Source organism: Carcharodon carcharias, chromosome 8 (assembly GCF_017639515.1).
Source record: "Carcharodon carcharias isolate sCarCar2 chromosome 8, sCarCar2.pri, whole genome shotgun sequence".
Taxonomy (NCBI): domain Eukaryota; kingdom Metazoa; phylum Chordata; class Chondrichthyes; order Lamniformes; family Lamnidae; genus Carcharodon; species Carcharodon carcharias.
In genome coordinates, this window is record NC_054474.1 from 146,135,759 (window position 1) to 146,161,832 (window position 26,074).

Here is a 26,074-nt window from a genome sequence, read left to right on the forward strand (position 1 = left end):
CCAGCTGAGCAGTGTGCAAGCACTAACCCATTTCAACAGCCTTCCTGAAATGTCTCTCCCTCTCCCTCTCTCCCTACATCCCTCACCATCTCCCATCTCCAACTATCCCCCTCTCTCTCCATCTACCGCTCTATGTTGCCTTATCTCTCTCTCTCTCTTTCCCCCTCCTTCTCTCACTCTCTCCCCCTTGCCCCTTCTGTCTCGCCCATTGTCTCTCTCCTGGCAATGTTTTCATTGGGTTAATTTCTGCTTATTTTGCAGTTGAAGTTTGTTCCTTAAGGGGCCTATCCAAGTTCCAACTGGGCCTCAGTCCAGAGCTAAGAACATTGATTCTTGGCCAGAATCTGATTCCCCACTCTGTTGTTCCACACTGCCATCGCAACATCACTTATTCAAGGCTGTGCGAATCCCCAGGACTTTTTCATCTGAAAATATGACCATTTTCTTTCATCTTCTTTCCTTTGATCAGGGATCTTTTCTGGGAATTTCATAGCCAACTCCGAACTGCGCAACTGTTCACATCCTCCCACTCACAGATTCTATAATTCTGATGAAGCCTTAGATTCTTGACCCTTGGGTTCAACCCCCCCGCACAGTGAGCAGCAACTCTCTTATCCCTGAGCCAGAAGATCACGGGTTTAAAACCCACTTAAGAGACTCGACACCATAATCCAGATCGAGATGTCCAGCGCTCCCTCGGTTGGAGGGTCAGTACTGAGTGAATGCTGCACTGTCAGAGGGTCAGTACTGAACGAGTGCTGCACTGTGAGAGGGTCAGCACTGAGGAAGTGCTGCATTGTCGGAGGGTTAGTACTGAGGGAGTGCTGCACTGTCGGAGTGTCAGTACGGAGGGAGTGGTGCACTGTCAGAGGGTCGGTTCTGAGGTAGTACTGCACTGATGGAGGGCCGGTACTGAGGGAGTGCTGCACTGTCAGAGGGTCGGTACTGACGGAGCGCTGCACTGCCCGAGGGTCGGTACTGACGGAGTGCTGCACTGCCCGAGGGTCGGTACTGACGGAGCGCTGCACTGCCCGAGGGTCGGTACTGACAGAGCGCTGCACTGCCTGAGGGTCGGTACTGACGGAGTGCTGCACTGCCCGAGGGTCGGTACTGACGGAGCGCTGCACTGCCCGAGGGTCGGTACTGACGGAGAGCTGCACTGCCCGAGGGTCGGTACTGACGGAGAGCTGCACTGCCCAAGGGTCGGTACTGACGGAGTGCTGCACTGCCCGAGGGTCGGTACTGACGGAGAGCTGCACTGCCCGAGGATCAGTGCTGAGGGAGTGCCACACTGTCAGCCATTCAATTTTTTGGATAAGCCACTAAACCGAGGGTGTCTGCCTGCTAGACGTAAAGTCTAATGGAGCTATATTGAAGAGCAGTAGAGGGCTTGTTCCCAGTGTCCTGGGCTAATATCTATCTCTCACCCAAGATCACTAAAAGCAGATTGCCTGGTCAATATAACATTGCTTTTTGTGGGATCTTGCTGTGCACAAATAGGCTGCTCTGTTTCCTGCATTATAACAGTTAGTACACATCAAAAATATCTTCATTCTTCACTGTAGAAGACACAAAAACATCCCAAAAGTGCTTGAAGATCAAGAGGTAAAAGAGAGGGAGGAATTTAAAACAATCACAATTACCAGGGAAAATGTACTGGTAAAACTAGTAGAACTGAAGGTTGACAAGTGCCCTGGACCTGATGGCTTTCATCCTAGGGTCTTATAAGTAGTGGCTGCAGAGCTAGTAGATGCATTGGTAGTGATCTTCCAAAATTCCCTAGGTCCTGGTATGGCCCCAGTATGTTCAAACATCTCTATTCAAGAAAGGAGGGAGGCAGAAAACAGGGCACTAAAGGCCAGCTAGCCTCACGTCTGTCATAGGGAAAATGCTAGAATCCATTATTAAGGAAGTAATAGCAGGACATTTAGAAAATCATGAAGTGTTTAGGCAGACCCAACATGGCTTTGTGAAAGGGAAATCATGTTTGAACAAATCATAATTTATTAGAGTTCTTTGAGGAAGTAACCTGCAGATGTGGCGCACTTGGATTTCTAAAAGACATTTGATAAGGTGCCACATCAAAGGTTATTACACAGGAAAAGTGCTCATGGTGTAGGGAGTAACATAATAACATGGATAAAGGATTGGTAAGTTAACAGAAAGCAGCGAGTAGGGATAAATGGGTCATTTTCAGGTTGAAAAGCTGTAACTAGTGGAGTTCCACAGGGATCAGTGCTGGAGCCTCAACTATTTACAATCTACATCAATGGATGAAGTGACTGAATGTCTGGTTGGCAAATTTGTTGATGACACAGAGGTCGGTAGGAAAGTAAATTGTGAAGCGGACATATGAAGTTTGCAAAGGAATACAGACAGGTTAAGTGAGTGGGCAAAAATGTGGTAGATGGAATACAATGTTGGAAAATATAAACTTGTCCACTTTGGCAGGAAGAATAGAAAAACAGCAAATTATTTAAATGGAGAGAGATTGCAGAACTCTGAGATACAGAGGGATCCAAGTGTGTTTGTATATGAATCACAAAATGTTGGTGTGCTGGTACAGCAAGTGTTTAGGAAGGTAAATGGAATGCTGGTGTTTGCTGCTAGGGAAATCAAGTATAAAAGTAGGGAATTGTTGCTGCAGCTGCACAGGGCCTTGGTGAGACTGCGTCTGGAGGTACTGGGTACAGTTTTGCTCTCTTTACTTGAGAAAGGATATAATTACATTGGAAGCAGTTCAAAGAAGGTTCCCTCGACTGGTTCCTGGGATGAAGGGGCTTGTCTTATGATGAAAGGTTGAGCAGGTTGGGCCTGTGCCCATTGAAATTTAGAAAATTGAGAGGTGATCCCCTTGAAACATAGAAAATCTTGAGGGTACTTGACAGGGTGGATGTTTCCCTGTATGGGAGAGGCTAAAACTAGGGGACACGGTTTAAAAATTAGGGGTCTCCCTTTTAAGATGGAGACAAAGAGAATTTTTTTCTCTCAGAGGGTCATTAGTCTGTGGAATTCTCTTCCCCAGAGAACAGTGGGGGCTGGATCATTGAATATATTCAAGGCTGAGTTAGACAGATGTTAGATTGACAAGGGAGTCGAGGGTTACAGGGGACAGACAGGAAAGTGGAGTTGAGGCCACAATCCGTCAGCAATGATCTTATTGAATGGTGGAGCAGGCTTGAGGGGCTGAATAGCCTACTCCTGCTCCTAATTCTTGTGTTCTTCTGCTCTTTGGCTGTTAAGCTTTTTGGAACATCCTGAGACTGTAAATGGCACTATAAGAATGCGGGTCTGACTTTGTTACTCTGAATTTGTCAGCTAGTAGACTGGAGGAGGCAGTGGATGACTGAAAGGTTAAACTGTGTGAGATAAGGCACCTTCTGCCTAACATCTGGGCCCTGGCATCCTTCAATGTCTTTAGCAAACTCTTCACTTATAGTTTTAGTTTAACCGTGCAGTGGTTTCACAGCTCCAGCATCCAAACACCACGTGGAGTTCACTGCATTAATTAATGCTTCACAATCATCCTTCAAACATCAAATCACAGGATCAGATTGCTGGCGCTGACTCAGGAAGCTCCATCCTTTTTGCTGGTTATGTTTTCCTCCTGCACACTTAGTCACTCGCACATCCTGATTTGGAAATATATCGCTGTTCCTTCACTGTCGCTGGATCAAAATCCTGCGGACTCCCTCCCTAACAGCACAGTGGGTGTACCTACACCACATGGACTGCAGCAGTTCAAGAAGGCAGTTCACCATCACCTTCTCAAGGGCAGTTAGCTGTGGCTAAGTCACAAGGTTCTGCGTTCAAGTCCCAGACCATGGGCTGAGCATGTTAAACTGAGGTCCCTTTGCTTGCTTAGGTTGACGTAAAAGATCCCATGGCAATATTTTGTAGAAGAGCTGGGGAGTTCTCCCCAGTGTCCTGGCCAATATTGATCCCTTAATCAACATTACAGAAACAGATAATTGGATCATTATCACATTGCTGTTTGTTGGATCTTGCTGTGCGCACATTGGCTGCTTTGTTTTGTTTCCCACATTACAACAGTGACACTTCAAAAAGTACGTTTTTGGCAGTGAAGTGCTTTGAGGTGCACAGTGGTTGTGAGAAGTGTTAAATAAACCTACGTCTTTCTCTCTTGTTGGTTATAAACCGGCCAGTGACACCCGCACCCCAATTTTAAAGAACACATAGAGCTCTTATTGAAGAAAGAGGTGGAATAACAAGATCTTTCACAGAGTTACTCAGTATTTACAGCACAGAACCCAGCCATTTGGCCTAATAGATCCATGTCGATGCTTATTCTCCACACTAATCTCCTCTTCCCTTCACCCTATCACCATATCTTTCTATTCTTTTCTCCCTCATGTGTTTATCCAGCTTCCCCTTAAATGTATCTATAATATTCATCCCAGCCACTCCATGTGGGAGTGAGTCCCATGTTCTCACTGCTCTCTGGGTAAAGACATTTCACCTGAATTCCTGGTTGGATTTATTAGTTCTGGCGATGGGTGAGATGTGTGGAGGGAGGCAGAGTGTGAGTCCAGCTCAAAAAGGAAGTGAAGTCTCTGCCTGTATTGAGCTGGAGAGAAACCTGCTCCCACGACACCAGGGTAGCTTCTCCAGACGTCACTCCTGCCGGGGCTGAGACCGACTGTCAATCTGGTCCTGGTGGGTGGACACTCACTGGGCACTGACTGAAACGGCATTTCAATTCTTTGAGGCATGATTTATCCAAATGGATTCCAGGATCCATGAGAGGCTGATAAAGCCTCAAAATACTTCAAACGTCATATGGAAAAACATTTAATTCAGTTGGGCAAATAAAACGCATTGAGCAGCAAATGATACCTGGCTCAGAATATCCAAGGATATGTGGATAATAACTCGGAATCACAGAAGGAAACAGCGCAGAGGAGGCCATTCAGCCCCTCATGCCTGTACCACCTTTTTGAAAGAGCTATCTGATTAGTCCCACTCCCCCTGCTCTTTCCCACATAACCCTGCAAATTTCTCCTTTTCAAATATTTACCTAATTACCTTTGGAAACTTGGTATTGAATCTGCTTCCACCACCCTTTCAGGCAGCACATCCCAGATCACAACAAGGGCAGCAGATAGATGGGAACACCACCACCTGGAAGTTTCCCTCCAAGCCACTCACCATCCTGACTTGGAAATCGCCGTTCCTTCACTGTTGCTGCTTCAAAATCCTGGATCTCCCTCCTTAACAGCACTGTGGTTGTATCTACACCACATGGACTGCAATGGTTCAAGAAGGCAGCTCACCACCACCTTCTCAAGGGCAATTAGGGATGGGCAATAAATGCTGACCCAGCCAGTGAAGCCCACATCCTCTGGATGTATAAAAGAAACACACTGTGTAAAAAATTGTTTCCTCATTTTGTTGCTAGTTTTATTGCCGATTCTCTTCAATCTGTGTCCCTCTGGTTACTGACCCTCCTGCCACTGGAAACTATTCCTCTTTATTTACTCTATCAACATGCCTCAGAATTTTAAAAACCTCCCCTAACTTTCTCTGCTCTAAGGAGAACAATTCCAGCTTCTCCAGCCCCTCATCCCTGGAACATTCCAGTAAACCTCCTCCGCCCACCCACCTCCCCCTCCTCCATCTCCTCCCCCTCCCCAAGGCCTGGACATATTTCCCAAATGCCCCACATTTCAATCATCAGGGTCTTGGTAACCACCCTAAGGGACTGGATCAGGACTGCGTGGGGGTTGGGGATTTCATTTACATCCCATGAGTAAAGGATTGCAAGCACGTACCTCAAAAACATCTTCATCCAGTATCCTCGTCCCAAACACGACAATACCGTTTGTGTCAATCACTGGCTGTTTGCTCCTGTTCAGTGATTTATTGAACTTCTTTTTGCAATCCAGGATCATGGTGACTGTCTTCTTGTGAACACTTATTGCAATCCGATGCCATCTGCCAGAGCACAGAGAAAGAGAGAGAGAGTGAGAGATGGGGAGAGAGGGAGAGAGAGAGAGATGGGGAGGGAGGGAGAGAGAGAGACAGTCAGACAGCGATACAGAGTGAGAGAATGTGAGAGAGAATGAGAGTGAGATTGAGCGAGTACAAGTGACAGAGAGAGCGATAGAGAGGGAGAGAATGATAGAACAAGAGTGAGAGGGAGCGATAGAGAATTAGAGTGAGAGAGAGAGAGAGTAATAAAGAGAATGAGAGTGAGACAGAGCGATTGAAAACATGAGAAAGAGATACAGGGACAGAGCAACAGAGAGACGGAGCAAAAGGGAGAGAGGGAAAGGGAGAGAGGGAAAGGGGGAAGCGATTACATTTCCAACCCATTCAGCAATGGTGAAGAAGCCATTAATGATCTCCCTGCTGCAAAGAGATCCACAGATCATTTAGATTCAGTGAGTTGCTCCTCACCTCTTGACTCTGAAGATTGTGTGTTTGGGTGTGAATATTTCTCCACATCCTCTATCCAGCAGCAACTTCTAGATCAAGGATGTGGGATTTAATTTGCCAAGTGACCCAGGGGGCAGAAAGCAAGTACAGAGGGGTCTAAGACTGGGCCTCAGTGCAAGAATGTGTAATCAATCACAGTGTTAATACAATGCTGGATATCGTTTAAACGCCCTGGAAGTATTTTCTCCCAATCCCCATCCCCCATGAAATGTCCCTGTGACTTAGCATGTTCAGCTATGGCCCAGTGGTGGGTGCGCAGCATACATACTTCCCATCAGCCAGGTTGACTCCATTAAAAACGGGATATTCCTCGGGGCTTGGCTTCCCTAAATGGTCTTCGTAGAGGAATATGGGACCGCGAGCGACTTCCACACCCAGCTGTTGGATTCCCTGCTCGTTGTAGAGGGACAGGATGAAAGCCCCCTTCCCTTTCTGGGCACGAACTGTCAACAAGATGGAGAAATCTTCCGGGAATGCTGAATCTGGAAAATAACAGAAGATCAGGGAGTGAGAGGTTCATGATGAAAGTCAGCTGATATATACACAGATAGACTCCTGCACAAATTACAATACTATCAGTGTTACAATGAGGAGTGTTTGATGGGGACAGTGTAGAGGGAGCTTTACTCTGTATCTAACCCCGTGCTGTACCTGTCCTGGGAGTGTTTGATGGGGACAGTGTAGAGGGAGCTTTACTCTATATCTAACCCCGTGCTGTGCCTGTCCTGGGAGTGTTTGATGGGGACAGTGTAGAGGGAGCTTTACTCTGTATCTAACCCCGTGCTGTACCTGTCCTGGGAGTGTTTGATGGGGACAGTGTAGAGGGAGCTTTACTCTATATCTAACCCCGTGCTGTATCTGTCCTGGGAGTGTTTGATGGGGACAGTGTAGAGGGAGCTTTACTCTGTATCTAACCCCGTGCTGTACCTGTCCTGGGAGTGTTTGATGGGGACAGTGTAGAGGGAGCTTTACTCTGTATCTAACCCCATGCTTTACCTGTCCTGGGAGTGTTTGATGGGGACAGTGTAGAGGGAGCTTTACTCAGTATCTAACCCTGTGCTGTACCTGTCCTGAGAGTGTTTGATGTTGCGCTATGACAGGCAAATGTGGTTCAAATTCCTACTGAAGAATTGTTGCTGTCGGAGCTGAAACGTGTGATTGAAGAGACTGGTAATGCTGGCCTGACGTCCTAGCATTGGAGTTGCCACTGCCCTCTCGGTTGAAGCATGTCAATCAGCAGACGGCTGGCAGACAGCAGGAATCCTCTCCACAAACCAGACTGCAAGATGCTTTCTGGCAGCAGGAGTGAAGTGGATTGAAACTGAAATGCTTTTGCTCCCATCTCCAAACTCTGTCCCCTCACTACCAATCCAGCCTATTCCCATCATCTATATTTGATCCCGAGATGAGTTTCTCGGCACCCCCTATTTCCACCTCCATAAGGCTCCTTACTCTGCCCTTTCTCAGCTCGTCTGCTGCTGAAACCCTCAGACTCCAGACTCGACCAGCTGCTCTCCCGGCTGCTCTCCTGCTGTAAACCCCCTGTAAACTCAATGCCACTGAAAGCTCCTCTGCTGCCAAGTCCCGAGTTACACCAGTCGCCAACATTCGCCCCAAGTTGTGCAGTCGTGCAGCACCTTGAAGTTTCTCACCCAGGCTAAGCCCATTTGCTTTACGTTACACAAGTGCATAATGGAGCAAAAACATTTCAATAAATCGGCTGCACACTGCAAAAAATAATTAGAGGGTACCTTCCCCTCTCGCTGCTGTGATCACTGACTCCTGGTCCAGCAATTTTAAAATTCTCATTCTTGCTTCATGTTCTGGCTTCCTTCTATGCTTTTTTCTATTCGTTCATGGGAGGTGGGCATCACTGGCTAGGCCAGCATTTATTGCCCATCCCTAATTGCCCTTTGTGGTAAAGTGGAATGCTGTGTACCTTTAAGAGGACGTAGCTAATTGACCACGTGACTTTGGTAACAGGAAGTCTACAGCTGCAGATGATTTAAGAAGCACACATGGAGTTAGTACTCTGTTCTTTGTTCCAATAAACCACCAGTGTTTGTTCAGTAAATCAGTTTCCCTCTGCCTACATTGTTTCAAGCACCAACTAGTACCTCAGTATAAAGGGCACAGCTCACTTTCACAGCAGACCCAAAAACTCAAAGCATAAAACTGGCGATGAGGATAAACCGGATCAATTGACAGAAATCAAGGAAGTTGTGGTAAGCCAGCTACGTTACTTCGCCACTACTTGAAAGCTGTTTGAAAGTGCAGTCTCCTTAATCATCGAGTATACCGCAGTTTGGGCATCTTGAACCATTCGACCCCATTTCCGATAGCTGGTTTCATTACGTCGAACGCCTTGCATTCCTCTTTATTCCTAATGACATCATGGGGAAGGACAAGAAGAGGGCGATTCTTTTGACCACATGCAGGAGCAAAATGTATGGGCTGATCCGCAGGCCCACGTCACCTCACACCCCCGAAACGAAGACTTATGATGAGTTTGTAAACATTGCAAACAACCACCTGAAGCCAAAGCCCTCAGTCACTATGCAGCATTATAAATTCAATTCAAGGAATAGGCTTCCAGGAGAGACAGTCGCTGGCTATGTAGCTGCTTTAAAGGAAGGAACTTCAATTAATGACATGTTGAGAGAGCGATTGATATCCAGAATCAGGGACGATGCTGTTCAAAAGCTAATGCTACCGAAACTAATCTAGATTTCAGTCAGGCATTAGAATTGGCAGTAGCCTTGGAGAAGCTGTTAGAGACTCTGAGGCAATAAAGGATACACAAAATGGCTCCGTCCATCTTGTAGGGTGGAAAGGGCCGGTAACAAAAGGCGCGAAAACATCGGAATCTGCAGAAAGGTGGGAAACACCCACCATATACAGACCATTGAAGAACAACAGAACCACAGTGAAAACCCTACGATATTAATGAGAGAAATGCATCCAGGCAGCCTGCAGGTGATCGACAGTTCAGAAACATCAAATGCTTTTTCTGCCATCGCAATGGTCATATAACGCGGCGCTGTAAAGATCGGCTGAGACAGCATCTTAAAAACAGAGGTAGAAATCACAAAATCTGTCTCATTGAAGAACCAGAGGAAGCAGAATCTGACATCTAGTCATTATACAACCTGAAAGTGGGTAGAACTGAGCCAATCCAGGTAGTCATTAGAGTCAAAGAACAACCCATCAAGATGGAGGTCGATACTGGGGCATCAATGTCTGTCATAGGAGAAAATACGTTCAGACGCTTGAATGAAGGAGCCCATCCTTTAAGTTTGGAAGAATCAGGCACAAAATCAAAAACAGATATGGGCAAAGAAATAAGAGTGAAAGGGATATGTCAAGGCCTGGTGCAGTATAGGGGCCAGTCTGCACATATACTCCTTATAGTAGCAGCTGGGGAGGGCCCCAGTTTAATTGGTCGCAACTGGCTCAGAAAGATTAAATTGCAATGAGCTGAGAATGGGAAACTTGCAGGAATTGTTACAAAAGCACGCTTCCATTTTCAGTGACGAGCTAGGAAGTATTTGTGAGCTACAAGCCAAAATTCATGTAGATCCTAACATAACCCCCAGATTTATCAGAGCCAGACCAATCCCTTAAGCTCTATGGGACAAGGTCAAGACCGAGATAAACAGGCTTGAAAAGTTGGGTATCTTACAACTGGTGCAATTTTCCAAGTGGGCGGCACCCATAGTATCCGTACTGAAGCCAAACCAAAGTGTTCGCTTGTGTGGTGATTATAAATTAACTGTAAACAGAATGGCCAAACTTGATAGACACCCAATACCAAAGATTGATGAATTACATTCAAAATTGGCAGGGGGCAGCACATAATCAAAACTCGATATGAGCCATGCCTACCAGCAGGGGAGACAATGACGTAGTGGTATTGTTGCTGGACTGATAATCCAGAGACCCGGGGCGGGGTGGACCTGGGGGGGCCTGGCAGGGGAGACCTGGGTTCAAATCCCACCACGGCAGATGATGGAATTTAAATTCAATAAAAATTTGGAATTAAGATCTGATGATTGCCATGAATCCATTGGTTCACTAAAGTCTGCCATCCTTACCTGGTTTGGCCTACACCTGACTACAGCCCCACAGCAACGTGTTGGTTGACTCTTAAATGGCGCTGAGCAAGCCACTCAGTTGCAACAAGCCACTACAAAGTCCCAAGACCACCTGGCATCGACCTAGACACCGGAAACGACAATGGCAATCACAGCCCTGTCAACCCTGCAAAGTCCTCCTTACTAACATCTGGGGGCTAGTGCCAAAATTGGGAGAGCTGTCTCAGAGACCAGTCAAGCAACAGCCTGACATAGTCATCCTCACAGAATTGTACCTTACAGATCATGTCCCAGACTCCACCATCACCTTCCCTGGGCATGTCCTGTCCCCAACTGGCAGGACAAGCCCAGCAGAGAGGTGGTGGTACTGTGGGAAACAGCTGGGAATGAGTTGCCCTGGGAGTCCTCAACATTGACTCTGAAGTCCCATGGCATCAGGTCAAACATGCGCGAGGAAACCTCCTGCTGATTACCATGTACCACCCTCCCTCAGCTGATGAGTCAGTGCCCCTCCCCTCCATGTTGAACATCACTTGGAGGAAGCACTGAGGGTGGCAAGAGCACAGAATGTACTCTAGAGTGGCTCAGTAACATCACAACTGTCTGAGTCCTAAAGGACATAGCTGCTAGACTGGGTCTGTGGCAGGTGGTGAGGGAAAACATACTTGATGCCAACCTGCCTGCCATAGGCGCATCTGTCCATGCCAGTATCAGTAGGAGTGACCACCACACAGTCCTTGTGCTTCACATTGAGGATACTGTCTATTGTGTTGTGTGGCACTACCTCCATACTAAATGGGATAGATTTTCGAACCGACCTATTAACTCAAGACTGGGCATTCATGAGGCACTGTGGCACATCAGCAGCAGCAGAATTGTACTCAAACACAATCTGTAACCTCATGGCCCGGCATATCCCCCACTCTACCATTACCATCAAGCCAGGGGATCAACCCTGGTTCATTGAAGAGAGCAGGAGAGCATGCCAGGAGCAGCACCAGGCATACTTAAAAATGAGGTGTCACCCTGGTGAAGCTATAACACAAGATTACTTGCGTGCCAAACAGCATAAGAAGCAAGTGATAGACAGAGCTAAGTGATCCCACAACCAATTGATCAGATCTGAGCTCTGCAGTCAAGAATGGCGATGGACAATTAAACAACTCACTGGAGGAGGAGGCTCTACAAATATCCCCATCCTCAATGATGGAGGAGACCAGCACATCAGTGCAAAAGATAAGGCTGAAGCATTTGCAACAATCTTCAGCCAGAAGTGCTGAGTGGGTGATCCATCTTGACCTCTTCTGGAGGTGCCCAGCACCACAGATGCCAGTCTCCAGCCAATTCAATTCACTCCGTGTGATATCAAGAAATGGCTGAAGGCACCAGATACTGCAAAGGCAATGGGTCCTAACAATATTCCGGCAAGAGTACTGAAGGCCTATGCTCCGGAATTTGCTGCGGCCCTAGCCAAGCTGTTCCAGTACAGCTACAACACTGGCATCTACCCGGCTATGTGGAAAATTGCCCAGGTAAGTCCTGTACACAAAAAGCAGGACAAATCCAACCTGGCCAATTACAGCCCTATCAATCTACTCTTGATCATCAGTAAAGTAATGGAAGGGGTCATCAACAGTGCTATCAAGCAGCACTTGCTTAGCAATAACCTGCTCACTGCTGCCCAGTTTGGGTTCCGCCAGGGTTACTCAGCTCCTGACCTCATTGCAGCCTTGGTTCAAACATGGACAAAACAGCTGAGCTCCCAAGGGGAAGCGAGAATGACTTCCCTTCACATCAAGGCAGCATTTGACAGAGTGTGGCATCAAGGAGCCCCAGCAAAACTGGAGTCAATGGGAATCAGGGGGAAAACTCTCCTCTGGTTGAAGTCATACCTAGCACAGAGGAAGATGGTTGTGGTTGTTGGAGGTCAGTCATCTCAGCTCCAGCACATCACTGCAGGAGTTCCTCAGGGTAGTGTCCTAGGTCCAACCATCTTCAGCTGCTTCATGAATGACCTTCCTTCCGTCATAAGGTCAGAAGTGGGGGTGTTTGCTGATGATTTCACAATGTTCAGCACCATTTGCGACTCCTCGGATAATGAAGCAGTCCATGCCCAAATGCAGCAAGACCTGGACAATATCCAGGCTTGGGCTGACAAGTGGCAAGTAACATTCGCACCACACAAGTGTCAGGCGAAGACTATCTCCAACAAAAGAGAATCCAACCATCACCCCTTGATGTTCAATGGCATTACCAACACTGAATCCCCCACTATCAACATCCTGGGGGTTATCATTGACCAGAACCTGAACTGGACTAGCCATATAAATACTGTGGCTACAAGAGCAGGTCAGAGGCTAGCAATCCTGTGGCGAATATCTCACCTCCTGACTCCCCAAAGCCTGTCCACCATCTATCAGGCACAAGTCAGGAATGTGATGGAATACTCCCCACTTGCCTGGATGAGTGTAGCTCTCACAACACTCAAGAAGCTTGACACTGTCCAGGACAAAGCAGCCCACTTGGTTGGCACCATATCCACAAACATTCACTCCCTCCACCACCGACACACAGTAGCAGCAGTGTGGACCGTCTGCAAGTTGCACTGCAGGAATTCACCAAGGCTCCTTCAACAGCACCTTCCAAACCCACAATCACTACCATCTAGAAGGACAAGGGCAGCAGATAGATGGGAACACCACCACCTGGAAGTTCCCCTCCAAGTCACTCACCATCCTGACTTGGGAATATATCACCGTTCCTTCACTGTTTCTGGGTCAAAATCTTGGAACTCCCATCCTAACAGGATTTTGGGTGTACCTACACCACATGAACTGCAGTGGTGCAAGAAGACAGCTCACCAGAACCTTCTCAGGGGCAATTAGGGATGGGCAATAAATGCTGGCCCAGCCAGCGAAGCCCACATCCTGTGAATGAATAAAAAGGGTAGAGTTGGAAGAAGGATCTGGAGAATTCATGACCATTAATCCACATCGAGGATTGTATCAATATCCTAGATCACCCCTTGGAGTCCCATTGGCGTGTGCTATTTTCCAACGTACCATGGAAAGCCTGTTTCAGGGACTGCCCCATGTCATTGTTTATCTGGATAATGTCTTAGTCACTGGACGAACTGACAAAGAGCACTTAGGTAACTCGGAGCAGGTGCTGAAACGCTTCTCACAAGTAGGGGTGCGCTTGAAATGAGAGAAAGGTCTTTTCCAAGCCAAAAAGGTAGTTTACTTGGGCCATGAGGTCAATGCACAGGGCCTGCATCCTGTGGAAGGAGGTCAAGGCTATCCGCGAGGCACCTGCACTGAGAAACACTGCAGACATAAAGACCTTCTTAGGCATGATAAACTACAATGGCCGTTTCCTCCCCAATCTATCAACCGTACTGGCTCCTTTATATGCATTGCTTAAGAAAAACCATAAATGGATTTGGCAAGCTCTGCACCAGGATGTGTTTCTGAAGATAAAGCAATTGTAGGATCATTGGCCCTACTGGTCCACTTTGACCCAAAGAAAGAATTGATTTTAACTTGCGACACATCCCCTTACGGAGCAGGGGCTATACTTTCACATTGGATGGTGGATGGCTCGGAATGACCCATTGGTTATACATCTCGCATGCTCAGTCCTGCAGAGCGACGATGTTCTCAAATTGAGAAGGGGCTTGTCTGTTGTGTTTGATGTTAGGAAATTCCATCAATATCTTCACGGTTGCCATCTTCACATTATATCCAATCACAAGCCTCTGCTGGGATTATTTGGAGAGAATAAGGTGATACCCCCATCAAATCTGCTCGCAGAGGTGGGCACTGATATTGGCTACTTACAAATACACTTTTATTCACCAATCGGGAAGCCAGATTGCACATACTGACGTGCTGAGCCACCTCCTACTGCCAGATAACAATGTGAAAGTTCCAATTCCCCAGGAACTTGTCTTAGTACTACATTTTTTTGGATTCCTCTCTTGCCCAGGCCAAACAAATCCGTGAGTGGACAAGCCAAGATCCACTTTTATCTCATGTCCGGGACAGGTCTTGAATGGATGGTCAGGCGAACACAAGTTGGATGGCATGAAGCCCTATTTCAATCACAGGTATAAGCTCACCTGCCAGGACAGCATATTGCTCTGGGGAACAATGGTTATCGTGCCCCAGAAAGGGAGAAGGCCATTACTGGCCGAGTTACATAGCGCTCACCCTGGCATTAGTAGGTTAAAGATACTCACGGGCAGCTACTTGTGGTAGCCAGGAATGGACGTGGGCATCGGAACCCTAGTCAAAAGTTGTCTTCAATGCCAGCAGGTACAAAAGCTAACCCTCCTTCTCTCCATTGCACCCCTGGGATTGGCTGGGATGGCCATGGGTGCACCTCCACGTCCACTATGTGGGCCCTTCTTGGGCACGATGTTCCTTTTACTAATAGAAGCCCACTCCAAGTGGATAGATGTCCACAATATCTGGTCACCCACGTCTGCGGCCACCACAGATCGTTTGCGACAGAGTTTTGCAGTGCACGGGTTACCAGAGGTATATCGGGACCACATTTACCAGCGGGGAGTTCCACAGGTTAACAACTCTCAGCGGAATAACTCATATCAAAACCTTGCCTTACCACTCCGCCTCCAATGGTTTGGCTGAGAGGACAATCCAAACTTTTAAGTCTGGGATGAAAAAGCTGGACGGGGATTCCATCAGCACCGGATTGTCATGGCTCCTGTTCACATACTAGATGATACCGCACACGACCACTGATATTGGCCCCGCTGAATTACTAATGAAGAGATGTCTCCACACCCGTCTAACTCTGATCAGGTCAAATTTAGCAGGGAGGGTGGAGAGAAGCCAAGAGGCCCAGAAGACTAGACATGACGGCCATAATCATGAAAGAAATTTCACGGTGGGAGACACAGTTTTCAAGAAGAATTTTGGAGATGGGCCCAATTGACTATCAGGCAAAGTGAGTGCAGTGACAGGACCTCACTCCTATAATGTGTCGGTAAACGGCCAAATAATTTGATGACACATGGATCATCTCTGGGGAAGAGAGACAGTCCCACAAGAAGGAATGCCGTCATCACTTGCGTTTCAGTCTGCACCGCATGTGGAAGAAATGTCACATGATTTGGAAGTACTGGTGAGACCTGTTGGTCCTGAGAGGGTTGAAGACACAAACTTGCCCACTTCCATCGATGAGCCTGGTGGACAGTTGGCCCCTGAGAAGGGGGTCTCGGAAAAGCCAGCTGTGGCCGTTGAGCTACGATGCTCAACACACCTGAGGAAACCTTCTGAGAGACTTGACTTGTAAATAGTTATTCATGTAAATAATTGGGATGTTGTGATGCTTGTCAATTGTACTTTCAAATAAAGGGGGAAGATAGTGGTAAAGTGGAATGCCATGTACCTTTAAGAGAATGTAGTTAATCGACCTTGTGACTTTATCAACCAATTGCTGTACACTGCGGATTACTTTGGTAACTGTAAGTCTAGAGCTGGAGGTGACTGAAGAAGCACACATGGTGTTAGTGCTCTGTTCTTAGTTCCACTAAACCAGTGTTTGTTAATTAAATCGGTCTCTTTCTGCCTACATTGTTTCAAGCACCGGCAAGTGTATCAATATCAAGGGTACTGTTCGCGTTCGTGTTCCTGTCCCACCAGCAGGACAGGCCCAGCAGAGGTGGCAGCACAGTGGTATACAGTCGGGAGGGAGTTACCCTAGGAGCCCTCAACATCGACTCTGGACCCCATGAAGCCTCATGGCATCAGGTCAAACATAGACAAGGAAACCTCCCGCTGATTACCACGTACCGCCCTCCCTCAGCTGATGAATCAGCGCTCCTCCATGTTGAACACCACTTGGAGGAAGCACTGGGGGTGGCAAGGGCGTAGAATGTGCTCTGGGTGGGGGACTTCAATGTCCATCACCAAGAGTGGCTTGGTAGCACCACTACTGACCGAGCTGGCCGAGTCCTAAAGGGCATAGCTGCTAGACTGGGCCTGCAGTAGGTGGTGAGGGAACCAACAAGAGGGAAAAACATACTTGGTCTCATCCTCATCAACCTGTCTGCCACAGATGCATCTGCCCATGACAGTATTGGTAGGAGTGACTACCGCACAGTTATTTTGGAGATGTGGTCCCGGCTTCACATTAAGGATACCCTCCATCGTGTTGTGTGGCACTGCCACCATGCTAAATGGGATAGATTTCGAACAGATCTAGTAACTCAAGAGGCGCTGTGGGCCATCAGCAGCCGCTGAATTGTATTTAACCACAATCTGTAACCTCATGGCCCGGCATATCCCCCACTCTACCCTTACCATCAAGCCAGGGGATTAACCCTGTTTCAGTGAAGAGTGTAGGAGGGCATGCCAGGAGCAGCACCAGACATACCTAAAAATGAGGTGTCAACCTGGTGAAGCTATAACACAGGACTACTTACATGCCAAACAGCATATGCAGCAAGTGATAGACAGAGTTAAGTGATCCCACAACCAACACTTCTAAGCTCTGCAGTCCTGCCACATCCAGTCTTGAACGGTGGAGGACAATTAAACAACTCACTGGAAGAGGAGGCTCCACAAATATCCCCAACCTCAATGATGCACACCAGTGCAAAAGATAAGGCTGAAGCATTTGCTACAACCTTCAGCCAGAAGTGCCAAGTGGATGATCCATCTCAGCCTCCTATGGGAACTTCCCAGCATCGCAGATGCCAGTCTTCAGCCAATTCGATTCACTCCACGTGATAACAAGAAATAGCAGAAGGCACTGAATACTGCAAAGGCTATGGACCCTGACAATATTCCGGCAATAGTACTGAAGACTTGTGCTCCAGAACTTGCCGTGCCCCTAGCCAAGCTGTTCCAGTACCACTACAGCAGTGGCATCTACCCAGCTATGTGGAAAATTGCCCAGGTACTGTCCACAAAAAGCAGGACAAATCCAACCTGGCCAATTACCACCCCATCAGTCTACTCTCCATCATCAGTAAAGTGATGGAAGGGGTCATCAACAGTGCTATCAAGCAGCACTTGCTTAGCAATAACCTGCTCTCTGATGCCCAGTTTGGGTTCCTCAGGGCCATTCAGCTCCTGACCTCATTACAGCTTTCATTCAAATATGGACAAAAGGGCTGAGCTCCCAAGGTGAGTTGAGAGTGACTGTCCTTGACATCAAGACAGCATCTGACCGAGTGTGGCATCAAGGAGCCCTAGCAAAACTGGAGTCAATGGGAATCAGGGGGAAAACTCTCCTCTGGTTGGAATCATACCTAACACAAAAGAAGATGGTTGTGGTTGTTGGAGATCAATCATCTCAGCTCCAGGACATCACTGCAGGAGTCCCTCAGGGTGGTGTCCTGGGCCCAACCACCTTCAGTTGCTTCATCAATGACCCTCCTTCTATCATAAGGTCAGAAGTGGGGATGTTTGCTGATGATTGCACAATGTTCAGCACCATTCATGACTCCTCAGATACTGAAGCAGACCATGTCCAAATGCAGCAAGACCTGAACAATATCCAGGCTTGGGCTGACAAGTGGCAAGTAACATTCACATCACACAAGTGTCAGGCAATGACCATCTCCAATAAGAGAGAATCTAACCATCACCCCTCGACATTCAATGGCATTACCATCACCAAATCCCCCACTATCAATATCCTGGGGGTTACCATTGACCAGAAACTGAACTGGATTAGCCATATAAATACTGTGGCTACAAGAGCATGTCAGAGGCTAGGAATCCTACATTGAATAACTCACCTCCTGACTCCCCAAAGCCTGTCCTCCACAGACAAGACACAAGTCAGGAGTGTGATGGAATACTCCCCACTTGCCAGGATGAGTGCAGCTCCCACAACACTCAAGCAACCAGCTTGATTGGCACCCCATCCACAAACATTCACTCACTTCTTCCACCACCAACCCACAGTAGCAGTAGTGTGTACCATCTACAAGATGCACTGCAGGACTTTACCAAGGCTCCTTCGGCAACACCTTCCAAACCCACAACCATTACCATCTAGAAGGACAAGGACAGCAGAAACATGGGAACACCACCACCTGGATGTTCCCTCCAAGCCACTCACCATCCTGACTTGGAAATATATCACCGCTCCTTCACTGTCGCTGGGTCAAAATCCCTAACAGCACTGTGGGTGTACCTACACCACATGGACTGCAGCGGTTCAAGAAGGCAGCTCACCACCACCTTCTGAAGGGCAACTAGGGATGGGCAATAAATGCTGGCCCAGCCAGCGAAGCCCACATCCCGTGAATGAATAAAAAAATTTTGAACATCCCCAATGTTAATCACTCCATTACTGGCAGCCATGCCTTCAGCTGTCTAGGCACCAAGTTCTGGGAATCCCTCCCTAAATCCCACCCCATCTCTCCTCCTTTTAAACACGCTATAAAATCCATCTATTTGACCAAGCTTCTGATCTTCTGCCCGAATAGCTCCTTTTTTTGCCTCAAATTTACAGTGATGAAGTGCCGTGGGGCATTTTATTACTTTGAAGGCACTGTATAAATTCAAGTTGTTGTTGTTGAGGAGGTATTGCAGGACAGGGGCTTGTTACAAATTCAGCAATGGTGAGAGATTTCACCAAAAGTGGGATGGCAAAGCATTGGGTGGGGAGGGAGGGAGGGAGGGATGTGTGTGCGTCTCTGACAGGGTGCAATGAGATAGTGGCTGGACACAGCCTGTTTGGAAAAGAGGGATTTGAATAAGACTCTGCACTGGTGGAAAATATGTGTTCACAGAATTCCAGCAAGGCCACCTGGTTTGTGTCAGTCAGAGGTTCGGAAGCTGCCAATCCGTGGCCAGGTGCCGGACAGATATTTCACAGACCGTTTGCCTGTCAGAGGGGACTAACTGTTAATGCAGTCCCCATTACTGATTCACAAGCCCGGCCCCTCACACCTTGCTGCAACATTTCTCTTAGTGAGCGTCAGCTGCGGCTCACTGGGCACCACTAATCAGAAAGCCGTGGGTTCAAGTAGCACTCCAGAGCCTTGAATCCATAATCCAGGCCACCAGCCCTGTTCAGTACCAAGAGAGTGCTGCACTGTCAGAGGGTCAGTGCTGAGGTAGTGCCGCACTGTCGGAGGGTCAGTATTGAGGGAGTGCCATACTGTCGGAGGGTCAGTGCTGAGGGAGCGCCGCACTGTCTGAGGGTCAGTGCTGAGGGAGCGCCGCACTGTCGGAGGGCAGTACTGAGGGAATGCTGCACTGCCAGATGGTCAATACTGAGGGTGCACTGCACTATCAGAGGGTCAGCGCTGAGGTAGTGCCGTACTGTCGGAGGGTCAGTACTGAGGGAGTGCCGCAATGTCGGAGGGTCAGTGAACAGCAATTAGTACTGTTTATTTTTAATTCCTACAGTTCATTATAATCTCTTTGGAATTTCACCTGGGTCTCAATCAAACATGCAGGTCAACACCTGAAAACACTCCTCGTGTAAACCTTAACCCTGTGACCTCTGGACCTAAATATTGGTCTCAAAAATCCGACCCTTCCATGAGTGTATACAGTAGTATGAGAGCTCATTCAAAGACCCAGCACAGGAATGATGGGCCGAAAAGCCTCCTCGTGTGCTGTATCATTCTTGCAACCACATTCAGAACAAGTACTACCAGCCAAGAGCAGTAGAAGTGAGAGGCAACCACTGCACTACCAGCCCCCCCAACCCACAACCACAACCCAACACTTCCTCCCCTCTCCCCCCACCACTAAGAGACTAGTCCACGTCAGCACGGAATATGGATGAAGTACAGCAGTGGAGGTTGGCACGGAGCCCAGAGCAATGAGCAGTCTGAATGATGAGCAGTTCCACAAAACTAAACATGTCCAGGGCACTGCAGCCAAGGTATAATCAACAACAGGCAACATTCCAGAACATTCATGAAATAATTAATAAAGAAAATGGCTCTCAGCTTGGGCAACGAGCAAAAGGCCGGGGGGCTTTGGGACAGCAAGTGACTAATCTTCTGTAAGCGTTGCTGCGTTTTATGTGGAGGTTTCCATGGTGACCAGCATAGTAGCCTCTGAGAGAGCTGCAGTGGATATGGAGGGGGGCAGAAACGTGCATTTAATTTGCAGCCGATGTACATTTAGGTGAAAGGTAGGTTCCTGGGAAAACTTCCTTTCGCAGAGACAGACTCCACAACTGAACAGGAGGGAATTTGCTGAACGATTTTTAATGCACAGCAGCTTCACTTTGCATCATCCATTGTCAAATTACACTTTTATAATGTGATCTGGGCACTAGAGTTCACTCTGGTTGGAGTTAATTTCTAACTCATTTTCTGAATCCTCAACAATTATAATCATTTATATTTACTTTCTCAGTACTGACCCCCCGGCAGTGCAGTGCTCCCTCAGTATTGACCCCCTGGCAGTGCAGCACTCCCTCAGTACTGACCCTCCGACAGTGCACCACTCCCTTCAGTACTGACCCCCCAACAGTGTAGCAATCCCTCAGTACTGACCCTCCAACAGTGCAGCATTCCCTCAGTACTGACCCTCCAACAGTGCAGCATTCCCTCAGTACTGACCCTCCGACAGCGCAGCACTCCCTCAGTACTGAACCTCCGACAACGCAGCACTCCCTCAGTACTGAACCTCCGATAGTGTAGCACTCCCTCAGAATTGAACCTCCGACAGCGCTGCACTCCTTCAGTACTGACCCTCCGACAGTGCAGCGCTCCCTCAGCACTGACCCTCCGACAGTGCAGCACTCCTTCAGTACTGACCCTCCGACAGTGCAGCGCTCCCTCAGCACTGACCCTCCGACAGTGCAGCACTCCCTCAGTCCACTTGCTGTTAAGACAGTGCATTCATGTTCACAACTCGTACTATCCTCTTCCCCTCTAGTTGTTGAGCTGAGGTTCGGAGAAAGCTGCCAGTTATATGGAAGCGGGAAGAAATATAATCAGAGCATGGGTCAGCCCCTTACACTAATTGGACAGTGCTACAGGAACAGTGAACAGGCCATAAGGGCTGGGGCAAGGATTGCCAATCGCTCAGGACTCTCCTGGATTCTCCAGGAGTTGCGGATTGGTCTCATGGTCGCCGCTGTGAAAAGCAAAACAGCGAAAAATCCGAGGGTCATTCAACAGAACCGTTTTTCTCAACACATTCTGTTTGTACTAACAAGAATGTTGGCCTTGAGAAAGGAACGAAGTTTTTCATCAAGAATCATCCAGTCAAGCAACAAAGAATCTCCTGCTCTCCAACTGGCTGTGGATGGCTGGGCACCATGACAATGGACATGTTGGGTGACAATGTTGAATGCACGGGGGCGGGGCAGTCGGAGGGAAGATGTCACATGATGAAACATTCAGGATCGCATCTGACCGGAGGTGGGAACCGCTCCTTCAGGAGGAGTGAATTGGGATGGCGCACTCTGTGATTAGGGACACCCACACCCAGGGCCGAGAACAATGTTCAGTTTCGAGCCGCCAGCATGTCCTGGGGTTTATTTTGTTTCTCTATTTCAGCCCACAGGCCAAGCCAGACAACTTATGTTTGGCAAGAACTCTCTCCACAGCTTTGGCTGACTTTATTTAAACAATAACGTACAGTTCAATATGTTGAACAAAAATATAAACCTTTGAGGAATCTAACAAAACGGAAGAAGTAAATCATTTGATGCTCCCATAAGGGCATCTATGACTGACGTGTAAAGTATTCAGCATCAAAAAGGATTCCAAATTCATCATTTAGCTTTAAGAAAATAAAGTTTATGTGAATTCCATTTTCATGGAAGGGCTGAGAAAGAGATCACTTCCCCTTTAGAGACATCAAACACTCTCAGGACAGGTACAGCACGGGGTTAGATACATAGTAACGCTCCTTCTACACTGTCCCCATCAAACACTCTCAGGACAGGTACAGCACGGGGTTAGATACAGTGTAAAGCTCCCTCTACACTGTCCCCATCAAACACTCCCAGGACAGGTACAGCACGGGGTTAGATACAGAGTAACGCTCCTTCTACACTGTCCCCATCAAACATTCCCAAGGTACAACATGAGTCTGTTTTATTTTAAATAGCGAATATCCTTGCAAATGAATTGACAAAGTAATATCAGAACATGTTAGTGGCTGTCTGTAACATCTTCTGTCTGATCACATTTGCCTCTCAATGGGGTATTTATTGTAAGTTGCACCAGCTCAACCTTAGCCAGAGAAGTTCAAGAGACTCACAAACGATCCCTGGTTGTGAATGTGCACACGAGAGTGGGTGAACAGGCCCCCAAGCGAGAATGGGCAAGTGCATGAGTGAGTACTTCAGTGAGAACATGTACATGTATATGACTGAATGCGTGAGTGTGAGCAGGCGAGTGAGAGTGCATGGATGCTGCGTGGGAATGCAAGTGGTAGTGAGTGGGGTACTTGAACCTCAAGTCCCTGAGTGTGAGCGGCTGTGAACAGCAGTACAATTGACTTGGGTATGCTGGGTGATGTCGATTGTAATGTGTGAAGTTTTCACACAGCGAGAGGACAATTCAACCTGTGTTCCTCAGACCTCGGCCTCAGTTCAACTTTGTCCACAGGTGGAAGTTCTCAGCCAAGGATGCTTTTCCAAACACCCATTACTCAAACTGATGGGAGTGTTTCCTTTTTACAAAGTTTACACAGAAACCCACATCAACCAATCACTTCACCAACATTAAATACCAACATTCTGGCTGTTTCCAGATTCAAGAACAACCACTTTGAAAAAATAACAAAGCTTTAAAATCAAAGGGGACTTTTAAGCAGCTAGGCCTGTGTTCAGGCCCTAGTGTGGTGTTTCCAAACTGAAGCCTCTTGTGGCTGAGCTTGCTTCCCCTTCTAGTTCTCCTTCACAGCCTCGTCACATCTCACCCCTCATTGGCCTCTGTCTCTCCTGCTCTCTCTCCCTGTTTCTCCTCCTCCCTCTCCTAGTCTCTCATAAGGTCACAAGAAATAGGAGCAGGGGTAGGCCATTTGCCCCATCGAGCCTGCTCCACCATTCAATAAGATCATGGCTGAATTGGTTGTGATCTCAACTCCACTTTCCTGTCTGTCCCCCATAATTCTTGGCTCCCTTGTCTATCAAAAATCTGTACAACTCAGCCTTGAATAAATTCAATGACCCAGCCTCCACTGCTCTCTGGGGAAGCGAATTGGAAAGGCTATTGACCCTCTGAGAGAAGAAATTCCTCCTCATTTCCATCTTAAATGGGGGACCCCTTATTGTTAAACTTTCCCCCTAGTTCTAGGTTCCCCCACATCGGGAAACATCCTTTCAGCATCCACCCAGTCAAGCCTCCTCAGGATCTTATATGTTTCAATAAGATCACCTCTCATTCTTCTAAACTCCAGTGTGTACAGGCCCAGTCTATTCAACCTTTCCTCATAAGACAAATCCCTTCATCCCAGGAATCAGACAAGTTAACATTCTCTGAACTTTTTCTAATGCAATTATATTCCGCCTCAAGTCAGGAGATCAAAACTGTGCACAGTGCTCCAGATATGGTCTTACCAATGCCCTGTACAGTTATAGCAAGACTTCCCGACTTTTATGCTCCAATCCCCTTTGCAATAAAGATCAACATTCCATTTGCCTTCCAAATTACTTGCTGCACCTGCATACTAATTTTTGTGATTTAAGTACCAGGGTACCCAGATTCACACAATCTACAATCTTTCTCCATTTCAATAATATTCGTTTTTTTTTCTATTCTTCCTGCCAAAGTTCACTTTTTCCCACATTATTCTCCATCTGCCAAAATTTTTGTCCGCTCACTTAACCCGTCTATATCCCTTTGCAGACACTTTGTATCCTCCTCGCAACTTGCTTTCCTACCTATCTTTGTATTGTCACCAAATTTGTCCCTTCATACAAATCATTAATATAGATTGTAAATAGTTGAGGTCTCAGCAGTGATCCCTGCGACACTCCCTTTCACAAAACCATGTTGACTCTGCCTGATTGTATTTTGATTTCTAAATGTCCTTCCTTAATAATGGATTCTAGCATTTTCCCAATAAAAGATGTTAAACTAACTGGCCTACAGTTTCCTGTTTCCGGTCTCCCTTCTTTCTTGAATAAGGATATTACATCAGCTATTTTGCAATCTTCTGGGACCTAGTGTGTTTCAGAAGATTTACTACCAATGCATCCACTATATGCAGCCCTTCTTTTAAGACCCTACGATGCCTCAGGGAGATTTTCAAGTGTGCACTTGCGCACATATATGAAGTTCGCACTCGCCCTACTTACCTTCCTCTCCCCCGCTCCCTGCACAGGCAGTGCTGAGCACTGCCACTCGCATTTCACGGTAGGCGGGCCTTAATTCTCCCCTATATTTCTTGCTGGTTTACTCTCATATTCTAATTTCTCCTTCCTTTTTTTCAGTTATCCCTTTGTTTGTTTCTAAAATTTTCCCAACCTTCTGACCTACCATTAATCTTCACAGCATATTATACCTTTTCTTTCAATTTGATACCATCCTTAGTTAGTCCAAGATGGTACGTTCTTCCTGTAAAGTCTTTCTTTATCAATGAAATATATCTTCATTGAGAGTAGTGAATATCTCCTTAAATGTCTGCCACTGCTCAAAGTCATAGAATCCTAGAATGGCTACAGCACAGAAGGCAGCCATTCAATCCATCTGATGTGTGCTTGGTCTCCAAAAGAGCAACTCACCTAGTCCCACTCCCCTGCCTTCTCCCATAGCCCTGGACATTCTTCCTTTTCAGACAATAATCCAATTCCCTCTTGAAAGCCATGATTGAATTTGCCCTCCCATACTCTCAGGCACAGCATTCCGGATCCTAACCACTCGCTGCATGAAAACGTTTGTCTTCATCGTGTGTGTTCAAGGCAGAGCTCGATAGATTTCTAGATATTAAGAAATATGGGGATAGTGCGGGAAAAATGGCATTGAGGGAGAAGATCCCAATCTAGTTGAAAGATGAAGCAGATTCAATGGGTCGAATTAAGCTAAAATCTATGCCCTTGGGTTCTTGGTCCTTCCACCAATGGGAACAGTTTCTCCCTATCTACTCTGCCCAGACCCCACATGATTTTGAACGCCTCTTTCAAATCTCCTCTCAACCTTCTCCTCTCCAAGGAGAACAGCCCCAGCATCTCCAATTTATCCATGTAACTGAAGTTCCTCATCCCTGGGACCATTCTCATGAATCTTCTCTGCACTCCCTCCAATGCCTTCACATTCCTCCTAAAATGCTCAGAATTGGACACGACGCTCTAGCTGAGGCTGAACCAGTGTTTTATACAAGTTTAAAATAACCTTCTTGCTTTATAAATAACCTCTATGCTCTTATTAATAAAGCCCAGGATACTTTATGCTTTATTAACCATGCTTTCAACCTATCCTGCCACCTTCAATGATTTCTGCACATATACACCCAGGTCCCTCTGCTCCTGCACTCCCTTTAGAGTTGTACCTTTATTTTGTATTGTCTCTCTGCGTTCTTCCTACCAAAACGAATCGCTCCACACTTCTCTGC

The 26,074-nt window shown here is 47.2% G+C and overlaps 1 protein-coding gene across 4 annotated transcripts in view; it reads right to left on the reverse strand.

Annotated features, from left to right (window-relative positions):
* Positions 1 to 26,074, reverse strand: part of col5a1 (procollagen, type V, alpha 1) — a 367,061-nt gene that overhangs the window by 187,169 nt on the left and 153,818 nt on the right. For all 4 annotated transcript variants that reach the window (XR_005943793.1, XM_041193587.1, XM_041193586.1 and 1 more), the window contains exons 3-4: positions 6,728 to 6,941; positions 5,793 to 5,955 (exon numbers count right to left, since the gene is read on the reverse strand). Coding sequence is in view for 3 of the 4 variants with exons in the window: in XM_041193587.1 (XP_041049521.1) it covers positions 5,793 to 5,955; positions 6,728 to 6,941 (377 nt within the window). In the remaining variant the exon portion in view is untranslated. The remainder of the gene's footprint in view (positions 1 to 5,792; positions 5,956 to 6,727; positions 6,942 to 26,074) is intronic.